Raw genomic sequence first — 10,992 nt, forward strand, 5'->3', positions numbered from 1 at the left:
GAGACTGCTAAGGAGTTTCATCCTGTGTCATCCACCAGTCCATCACATGTTTCTCTTGTCTCTGATAGATCCACCCTTCACCTTTTCATCAGTGGGATCATCACTGCGCCTGGACATTAATCCAGGCTTTGTGACAATTTTGAAATATAAATACTAATGGAATTAAGTAATAACTAATAAATCAACGTGTCAAGGTAAAGGGCAATTGCACTATTGCATGTTTATTTTACAAATTTTGACTGTATTTGTTGTAACAATTCTACAATTTGTATAAGCACATATTTTCCACATACAGTATATAAAAAGGACATCACAGTCTACCATCTGATATTGAAATTGAATAATAGCATCCAATAATAATAATTTGTTTTAAATCATTTCAGAATGACTGATAATAACCGTTTGTAACCTAGTGGTGTTAGCACTGAACCCGGTTCAGTTCCTGTCTCTCTCTATTACACAGACTAAATGGACATATACAATAAATCATATTTATTCATATTTGTTAATAAAAACATGCATGTCCATAAATATGTAACTGTAAAATACCGGTGCATTCTTGTGAAAGGATGGTCAGACCACATGAGCAGTTTAGAATAGTTGTTGTCATTAAAGCCGCAGAGAGCACGTGACGTTCACTCTGCTGCGTCCCAAAGCCTTTTAGGTTGCCTTCAAAAAAGAAGCTCTCCAATAAAAGCTTCAAAGCAGCTACTTCTCTGAAGCTCTTGTGTTATTAACAACCTGCATAATGAACGTGAAGCGGCTCCACGCACCACACACACACACACACACACACACACACACACACACACACACACACACACACACACACACACACACACACACACACACAGGCCGGCCATAGGCACCTTGTCCCCGCTGTAACTCGGCGCCTTTCTCCCTGTGAAAGGAGACAAAGAGCCGCGGCTCTCCTCGGTAAATACCCGCCGGGCTTTGTGTGGCGACGGGGTTTTTGGTGTCGCTCCCTCGTTAGTTGCAGCTCGTTAAAAAAACCTGCGACACAAAACCGCGGCGGGGAGCCCAATTTGACCAGTAGCCTACAGCTGACATAAAGGGGTTCTGTTGAACACGCTGATGACAATATAAAAGTTTCATTCAGTCGCATTCAGCGGCCGATATGAGCAGAGAAGGGCCGAGAGAGACGCGACGAGCTGCGGCCAACACTGCTGCTGATTTACCCAACTTTAAAAGCACGGAAGTTAACACATGCTCATAATAACAGAAAGGAATAACAATGATAATATAATAATAAATGATAATATTATGATTATTATAATCATAATACCAACATTGTAATAATTGTATGCCTACACACCTATAACAGGACATGGTAATAGGCCTAAGTATAGGCCACATTAATAGTAAAGGCCTACATATTTATAGAAGAACACAGAGTCAACTCTAGAATATGTAACGGGAATTTGGAAAACACGACAATATCACCAGCTTTTTCAATACTTAATAAAACTTCACAAAACACATTATTCTATGTTATCCTCGCCTTTCTAAAGAAGAAGCGAGTTTGACACCTAAGTAGACCTTACCAACCAAATAATAAGTTATACAAATACTGTTAACGGGACAAATAAAGTCGTATTGAAGTGAATATAATTGTTCTTTTAATCTCTTGTATTTATTGTGTTTTGTGTCGTTGAAACGCGTGTTTACATGGCGCTTTTTTTGTTTGCGTCAATAAGAGATGCACCAAAGGAAGCTCCTGACAACTTAGACTCGATCAACTTCATCTGGAATGAGGAAACAAAACAATTGTTCCATTTAAAAAATGAAATGAGCTGAATTCGAGCCTCAGTGAGATTAAAGTGAATCTTCGATCAAATTTACTTCAGAAATCAGACAAGAAATTGGTCAATTTTGGAAGATCAGTTTCTATTGAGAGAGTTTGTGTTGGAAGAACATGCAATGTTTTTTAAGTTGTTTTAAAGCACGGTCACGTGATACAAAGTAGCAGGCAACATATTACAAATTCTCCTTTAACTACGTATTTAATATCATTAGTTAGTATTAGTATTTTAGTGCCCATGGTTGAATAAATTCTGTATTCAGCTTCTCACGGCTTTAAGCCCTCAAACAGCCTACAATTTGAAATTTAAAAATAAAAACAACTAATTGTTATTTATGTGTGATGATTTATTAAAATGTTCGTTGGTGAGGCCGCTCCGCTCACTACCGTCGTATTATATATTATAATATAATAAAATGTGTCGCGTCTCCATCGGAAGATATGGAGGCAGCGCGCTCCCGTCACACACACACACACACACACACACACACACACACACACACACACACACACACACACACACACGTTCCAGATTCACATGTTGGATGAATTCACTTCCGACCTGATTAATCATGCAGTTAATTGAATTCGATTTAATTTAGACGTTAATTAACCCCTGATTTAATTAGAACAATTAAGACGCACTTTATCGTCATGTATTTGGAATTTTAAGCCCCCCCCCACTCCAAAACAGCATGTATTGTAGGCATATTACACTGATATTCATATTCATAACCACTTTGACTATGATGAAGGATTTTTGAATGTGATTTCAACACAGATATCTTCATGTTTTCTGTATTTTCTTTCTGAGAGCTGTGATGTAAACATTCTCCATGAAGTACAACAGATGTTTAAACTGAGGATGCAGCGTTTACATACTTTATTAAAGAAATACATATTCTTACATACGGCCCTTTCATTAGGTCAAAATAAAATAAGATATGAAGCTCTTTACAAGCTCTAAATGAAAGATGACGGTGTCTTTATACATTTCTTAACGCCCCAGAAGAGTTTAAGAAGAGCGCCCACTTTGACGAGTATCGACTGATTTCATGACGAAATGGAAAATGTTCATTTCATTTATTCATCACCAGGGACAGTTCACATTTATCAACATTTCAGTTTCCACCTCAATGTAAATGTGCCAGAGTTTCGTCTGTAGTCTCTGGGCAGGTTATTACAATATAGTGCCATAATACTATCAGTACAATTTAACATTAACACCATAGTAGCTACAACACTGTAATGCAATTAGTGTTTTCTCTTAAATGTCAAGTCATGTGCATATGTTGTCTAGTACAATAAATGAGGGCGGAGATGCGTGAGATAAAGTCAGGACGACAGAAATGGTTAATAAATACATATCGTAAAATATGAGATCGATGGAGTTCAATAAAATCTACAAACGTGCTGCAACCCAACAGTTTATTGACAAATTGCTCAAAATTAATTTCTGCACTCACAGAACCATGACACGGGATAAATACACGCGTATTGAAGTATTTAGTATTTAGGAGGGAAAAGAAACGACTTCAAACAGCTCACATGTACACGCACGCGCTACAGTCTGCTCTCCAGACTACACTTCGCTTCCTGCTCCTTCAAACATGGAGTTCGACTCACGCTGTCATACTAGACAATCTGAGTTATGATTAATCCACATCGCGCGCTGATGGAGGAGCGGGCGGCAGCACCACGAGCCCTCAGCGCGAGCGTCAAAGCGGCAGTGAGTTTGTCGTTTGGTTTTGTTTATGTTACGTGTCCGTGTGAGTCAGCGCGAGGTGGGGGGATAAACCCCGACCCGAGCGCTGCAGTCCGGCCTGGAGCAGGACGAGCCTCGATATCTTTAGGTTAGGGAAAGATACAACGCATGCTGAGTTTGTCATGAATGAACGGTTTCTTTTAATTAAAGGTGGAACATGTGATTCAATATCAACTCTTGCAACACAAGCATCTGTTGATTTTACACTTTGACTTGAAAATCCAGATTTGGGGTTAATAAATCAATAATGCAGCTGTTAGACATGATTCATTCTAAACTTTCTCCCTCTTTGTGTACTTGGATGGTTCATCCACCAAAGAGGCCGAGGGAGTGAAAGCTGTCTTTCTTCTCTAAAACACTTATCTCTTCCTTCTTTGCTCCTCTTCTCCTGTTGATCGGCTGCTCTTAAAGTTGCAGAAATCACCAGTTGTTATAATATTTTAATTTCTAAACTGTTCTTTCTTTTTTTTTCTTCTTCCGTTTGTTCTTTCTAAACATCAGACAGCAAACATTAATGTCTTTGCTTTCTCTCTCAGCCAGGTTCCAAATTCATTCTGCTAAATAAACTTTTTAATGTCCATCCTCAGACTGATGGAGGGAGAGAGAGAGAGAGAGAGAGAGAAGGATGAGAGGGATAGAGGGGGAGAGAGAGAGAGGGGGATAGAGAGAAAAGAGAGAGCAAGCTTACCTTTCTGTGGCATGCTGTAGAGAAGTAAAGTTTTGGTTCGTTTAGTTTTCGAACAGCTCCTTTCTTCTATTCTTTCCTCCAATTAGTTTCTCCTTGACTGAGGAGACAAGTGCAGAGAGAGACCGAGCTGCTCCTCCTCTGAGGAGGGAGGAGAGCGAGAGGGCGGGAGGGAGGGCGAGCGAGTGGGAGGGCCGAGAGACTGCCCAAGAAAAAGAGGATGGGGAGAGAGAGAGAGATAGAAAGTGGAGGGGAGGGGATGAAAGGTTTGAGCTAGAGTGGTGAGAGCTGAGAGTTTGTTCATGAGAGAGAGAGAGAGAGAGAGTTTGTTCATGAGAGAGAGACAGAGAGAGAGAGAGAGCGTTTGTTCATGCGGGAGAGAGAGAGAGACAAAGAGAGACAGAGTTTGTTCATCCGGGAGAGAGAGAAAGAGAGAGAGAGAGAGAGATAGGAAGGGTGACTCCTGTGATCACTCTCCCACACTTGATCCCTCGCTCTGCTTCAGTACAGTTCACTGTACTTTACTGCCATATTAGCAAATACTCAGGATAAGACAAAATGGATACAATTCAAGTAACAGAATTATAGATATGGTTGATCACTTTTGTCAAAATCACCTTTTGTTATATACGCTGTATATATGCTATGTTATATTTATCCTGACAGTAGCATATAAAAACAAGAAGAATCAGGTTCCTCTTCCTCGTTTTAGTTCTCCTAAATGCATTTACAAGATTCTACCATGTCCGAAAAAAACAATTTACCAGAGCACAGGGGCGTTTCTAGGATTCAAAGAAAGGGGGGGGGGGGGCTTAGCCCCAAGGGGAGTGGCATGTTTGCGCGCATCAATTTTTTTTGGGGCCCATTTGGGGCCGCGGATATCCATTGTTTCAGACAGCTCATAGATTGGTTCAATCAGAAAGAATGTGATTTTGCTCTATAGTTTTGCTTGCATTCAGTATATGATAACACAAGAGACAGAATTTCAGGGTCATAGTGAAATTTGACAACACAAATATGAACTTTTCTCAAATAAAGAGAGAAATAATTTTCCTGCTTGTAAAGGAAAGACGGATAAACTAGCTTTCATATCCGCGTCACTCCCACATCCTAATTCTTAAAGGGACCGCACACAATGGATGGAGAATGGACCTGACAGTGTCAACTTTATATCGTTAAGTATGATGATAGACTATTGGATTGTAATTTGAAGGGGGAGAAAACATACAAACCAGAACGCACGCACATATGTAGGATGTTAGTTATAAATAACTTGTTCATGTGAGAAACAATAGTTTAATTTAATGACATCACCAAAAAAATAAAAACATTTTTTTTTTTTTAAAGCCAATAATGCCAAATTATTTGGGGGGGCTGAAGAAATAGGCCTAACGACGCCCCTGCCAGAGCAACCGCAGAGCAAGTGACACAAAATGACTACAAAGAGACACAAAGCAACCACCAATGGGCTCAAAGTGTCTAAAATGAGATACAAATGAAATACAAAGTGACCACAAAAAGACTGAACAACTCCAAAGTTTCTGCGTCTTGCTTCCTTGTAGTAGAGATGTCTTTACACCGGGGCCCATTGTCTCATAATCTGCCCATGAGTATGGTTCAAACTAACTGAGTTGTACAACGAGGACCACTACAGTGGACAAAAGGTTTCAACCCGTCCTGAATGGTCACACAGTCTGATCCCTCCCCAATAAATCTGTAGCGTGTCTTTGCGGTCATGACATCATACATTGTACAAACGAATATTATAGCATGCAAACTTTCCCTCTACTCAAAAACATTAATTCAAACATTATTACATTCCAGTTGCGGCAACTGACTACTCAGTGCAACTGATTGCCTTAAACATTTTAAGTTGCATTAACACAATATAAACACCCAAGTCTGACACAATTTAACAGATATTTAGTTTAATTCTGAACGCTCCTAACCGACAACATAACAATTTAATGTTCAAACCTTCACGGCTCTAAAGAGAGACTACTCCTCGCCACTTACTTTTGTTTTTCTACATTTTTAGAAAGAAAAATACATCAGAAGTCAGTCAGATTGAAATAAAACAGCTCCAATGGGACTATGAAGTATAGAATCCTTCTATTATGACATTTCACACCAGCTTCCCTTTTTTATTGACACTGCTGACAGAGTCAACCAACATCATCAGACAGGTTGAAGCCCATTTGTCTTTACCATTTACTTACTAACACATTACAATGAAAAATGATAACTGCTTATTGTATTGTGAAGCTACCTGCTGGTTCAAGTTCCAAGGAACATCAAATCTTCCATATGTGTGTGCACCCTTTTTGTGGTTTGTGACCTAAACTATCACGCACCATTTGAATTCAAAATGCTGCTGTAACTATCGAACTAAAGTAAGACACTTGGCAGACTTGATAAGCTCAACTATATGGTTTATTATTGTTAAATTGTGTCCTCTCCCAATGATTTATTTAAGCTAACAGTTCACACTTCTAAGTATCTGATTTAAAAAAGAATCGTAAAATTAATAAACTACAAAATAATGAAATTAAAATACATAAATAAATAAAGATCCATGTTATTTTCATGCGGTAATACATAAAGTGTGAAGACACCAAGGAAACAGTGCAGACCACGAATTACTTTAAAAAATACCAAAATCAAACTAGAAGTCTTGTGTCCCATTGGTGTGATTTGCACAGGAGCTGTTTAAAGACACAAACATCTGAGCTGAAAACTAATGAGGGGCCACACTTCACTGTATGATGATGATCATTGACAAAAAGAACAGTTGACAGCCTTCCTCCAGCTCGTTTTTCAAGGCCGGCAACTCTCCCACTGAGATTCAAGAGGACAATCTGGATAATCTGTAGGATTAGCTCGCCCCGCTCCGTGATCAACATATAATGTTAGCAAGTGCATTTCCGCTACACTGCTCTGCAATCTCAAGCCATATATTGTTCTTTATTCGGTAGTTGAGGTAGTTGTATTTGACGAATATTATTTGTCCAACATTATGTTATCCCGAAAACAAACACCCATTTTTCCGAAGACCCATTGCTCGGAAAAATACACATTCTCTGAGCAACAAACAAAATCTGTGGAACATTGGATTTCATGAAGAAATTTCAATATCTGTTTGTCGGTTAGCTCACCTGGTAGAGCGCATACCATTAAAGGCCTTATGTACTAGTGGTGTGACAAACATCAGAAAAACGGGAAATGCTCACCTGGGATATAATATATATGTCTAGGACTTTTCTTCTTGCATTTGTCAAGGTTGCAAAGAGTAAGAAAGTTTGCTGCCTTGGCTCATTCTCAGGCTGTTCTCGTCCAGCATTTGTAGCTATACCTTTGAAAAATAAATGGGCTGTAATTTGTAGATATCCCACGAAATCAAATCGTATGTTATCCACGTAATCATGAAATAGACTGCAAAAGCACACAGGACTAGCAGGGGTGGCGGTGCATGGGTCAAACAAAAAACCATCTGTCACACATTTGTCATGTAGTTTGCGTACTTCTGTAACAGGACTTCCGTAACGAGACTTTTGTAGTTATTCTAACCCAAACCACCATCTTTTCCTAAAACTAACTAAATCATTTCCTGTGAATACGGAAGTTTATTTTGAAAAGGCTGTATAACAAGCAGAAATGTACAGGTGCTGCTGGATGTTTTGTGCTACAGAGCCTCTTGTGGTGTTGTTTCATAAATCAAGGTGCACAACTTGATTGGTTGATGCCTTAATCAGCTGTGCCAGAGCCCAGGAGAATCAACCCTGTTATGGTAAAAGAGTAAGCAGCTTTTTAGCCGCATAACCTTTGAATTCTGTGTGAAAGTCTTCATGACCAAAATAACAGTTTCTAAAAGATACATTTAATGTGCAAATTGATTGCATGAAAAAAAAAAGCAGCCGGTTGGAGTCCGGTCCAGGGCCACTCTGTCCTCTCTCCTCTCCTGTCTCCTCCATCACTATCAATATAAAGCAGAAATGCAAATAAAATAATTATAAATAAATAATAATAAATAAATCTATTTGTTGATATATAAAGGGTTTTCATCTTTTTCGTAAGACATTTAATAACAATACAAAGTTTATCTTTTGATTATTGGTATTACACCTTTGTGTTAACTGTAAATAATAAAAAAAATAAAACTTTACATTTTTGATGAGTCTAAAATCTTGTCTTGTAATGAACTAAAAAAAAGAAAAGAAGAATAGAACAAATGTATTTTAATTGCATGTACTGCCTAGTATTTATACTGAGTCACACAGTGAGTTTCTTAAATGATGTTACAATGTGTGGCTCGGGGAACTTCACACAAATAGATATCAAGCTTTCTGATTCAATGATTAAAGAACTCCTTGTCGACACGCTCGACTTTTTAACTTCACATCAGAATCATTTGCACTATTTAACTCACTTTCAGTTGAAATAAAAGGTTTCCGTCTCTTCTCTATATATAGCTGACAGAATAATAATACCTACTGCCTGTTCATGTTCATACTAATCACATATTTCACCTTGATGTTTCAACATAGTGAGCCCTAGAAAGAGTCTTTATATGATCTTTATACATCGCACCCTTTTGCTCAAGTCTTTGCTCTCAATCAGGAACAGAAAGTGTTTTAACTTACTTTGTTATCGTGTTACGACATTTGAAAATTGTAATATTTTACTTCAGTCAGTCAGCCTGTTCACAAATCATTGTGCTTGGAAAACAACAGATGTCCTCACAAGAAAAACAATTGCTTCCCAGAGTACATTTTTTTAACCAACATAATGTTGATATGGAAGGCCTTAGTAAAACCATCACTGGCATTGCGTGTCATAATCTTTTTGAAAAGAATTATGAAAGAAATGATGACACGCTATGCCAGTGAACATTTTTTTCTACAGGGAGGCTCCGTGGCTCGAGGCTCTGTGGTGTGAAATTTGCAGTACAATTTCTGCTCGAAGCAACTACAGCGTTGACACAAATTTATAAGGATATATTTGTTCTTGCAACACTCGGTTACGGGTAGAGAAAAATGGTGGTCTTGATTTAATATTGAAAAAGTAATTGGTGACTTGAAGAACTGCTTTGCTTTATCTAACATTTGACTGAATCACCATACATCCCTTGGGTAGGGTAGGGCTTTTATTGTAAAAGGGGAGATCGAAAGAAGTGGATCTGATCAGGTTGAAAGGAGTCATAAAATTGGTTGGTTCACACCACGGAGCCTCCCTGTTATTGTACAATTTAGTGTACTTTTGAATATGTCCAATACGCACATCATGATTGGTTGATGCCTTTGTTCACGGTGCGAAAGCTCAGAAAAATTAACCTTGTTCGGAAAAAACTATTGCATTGCTTTTTAGCCGAGCAATATTCGCATTCTGAGTGATAGTACTCATGACAAAAACAACAGTTTGAGAAAACATATTGATGTGTGAATTAATCACGCGGAAAAAATTCCCCCACTCTGTAAAGGCTTTATGGATATTTTTAGGATAAGCTCTCCAAAGTTCCACTCAAGTCCCCAAAAGTTTACAACAAAAAGCATGATTTTGCCTCGCCCTCTAGAACAAAAGGTAAAAAGTTTTTTAATGTTCTGACGCCACTATCGACAGGACGCCATATCTATGAAGTCATTTTGCGTGTTATCGCTTGATTTATTTGCTTTGTGTGTCATTTGGTGCTGCATTGGGACGGGTCAAACAAACACATGCCTCTCACCTAGGAGACCTCGGTTTGTGTCCATTGACTTATTGATGTTGACCACGTAACTAAATACACAAAACATTTATACTTCTTTTATCCCAACCCAGGATTTTTCCCTAAGCACAACCAAGTGGTTTTGTTAAGCGTGTGTTTGAATCTGTGACTTTGCGTCTGTATGTGACGAGTTGGGATTGAGAACGGTGTTAAATGATACACGAAAAGCTTAAAATGCGTAGACAGGACACGCAAAACGTCCTTAAACTGCCGTGCTGTTCATCCACCATTCCACGAGGTCACGTTGAACATAGATCTATTTTATGATTTTGTGAAAAAACAATGGCTCAGGTTTGGTTGGATTTAGTCACCAAACGGCATGGTTTGGGTTAAAATAGCATTTTGTTCTTCCCTGACTTGATACCTTGCTACGGCCACCAGAGGGTTTTGTCGTTTTGTTGCACTTGCTGAAGCGACTGATTCATTCTGTCATTCTTCTCGGGGGGACCGTCTCAATGCCCCTCATTTTACACAGCATTTGCATATTCCACGGGTCGGCCCTGCAGTTAATTTAATTCAGAGCAGCAGTTAAAAGCATTACTCTAATTGGCAGTTGTGAGTGTGTTATATTTTAGCCAGTTCATGTCAGCCACATATTTCAGATGTGGTCTCCTTACGGCCGTCTGTCTCTATGCAGTGAATGAGAATGAAGCAGTGTGGCCTAATGTATGATCAGATGCTGCTGACCTGAACATTAAACTCTGTCCTGTGCTCTCTATTAGCCTTATTAATGTTTCTAAATTCACGTCTGTAACAGGGCGATATCTCTCCATCCCCTCCTCCATCCCTCCCTCCTCACTCTCCACCCTCCCTCTGTCCATCCATCTTTGCTTTGTACCAATCCTTGCATCAGGGTCTGTAATGCAGTAGTATCTCTCTTTCCTGCTACAAAGCACATACTGTACAGTATGTTTGTAAAATGGAACTGAAAGATATAAAAAATAAAAGTCTGCTTTTTT

General features: G+C 38.9%; 1 protein-coding gene across 1 annotated transcript in view; it reads right to left on the reverse strand.

Annotated features, from left to right (window-relative positions):
- LOC142971971 (paired box protein Pax-6-like) overlaps positions 1 to 4,288 on the reverse strand; it is a 38,368-nt gene extending 34,080 nt beyond the window's left edge. The window contains exon 1 of the mRNA XM_076112726.1: positions 4,276 to 4,288. Coding sequence (XP_075968841.1) covers positions 4,276 to 4,288 — 13 coding nt within the window. The remainder of the gene's footprint in view (positions 1 to 4,275) is intronic.
- Between the last annotated feature and the right edge of the window lie 6,704 nt (positions 4,289 to 10,992).

Source organism: Anarhichas minor, unplaced genomic scaffold, assembly GCF_050575085.1.
Source record: "Anarhichas minor isolate MPS153535 unplaced genomic scaffold, ASM5057508v1 ptg000005l, whole genome shotgun sequence".
NCBI classification, from domain to species: domain Eukaryota; kingdom Metazoa; phylum Chordata; class Actinopteri; order Perciformes; family Anarhichadidae; genus Anarhichas; species Anarhichas minor.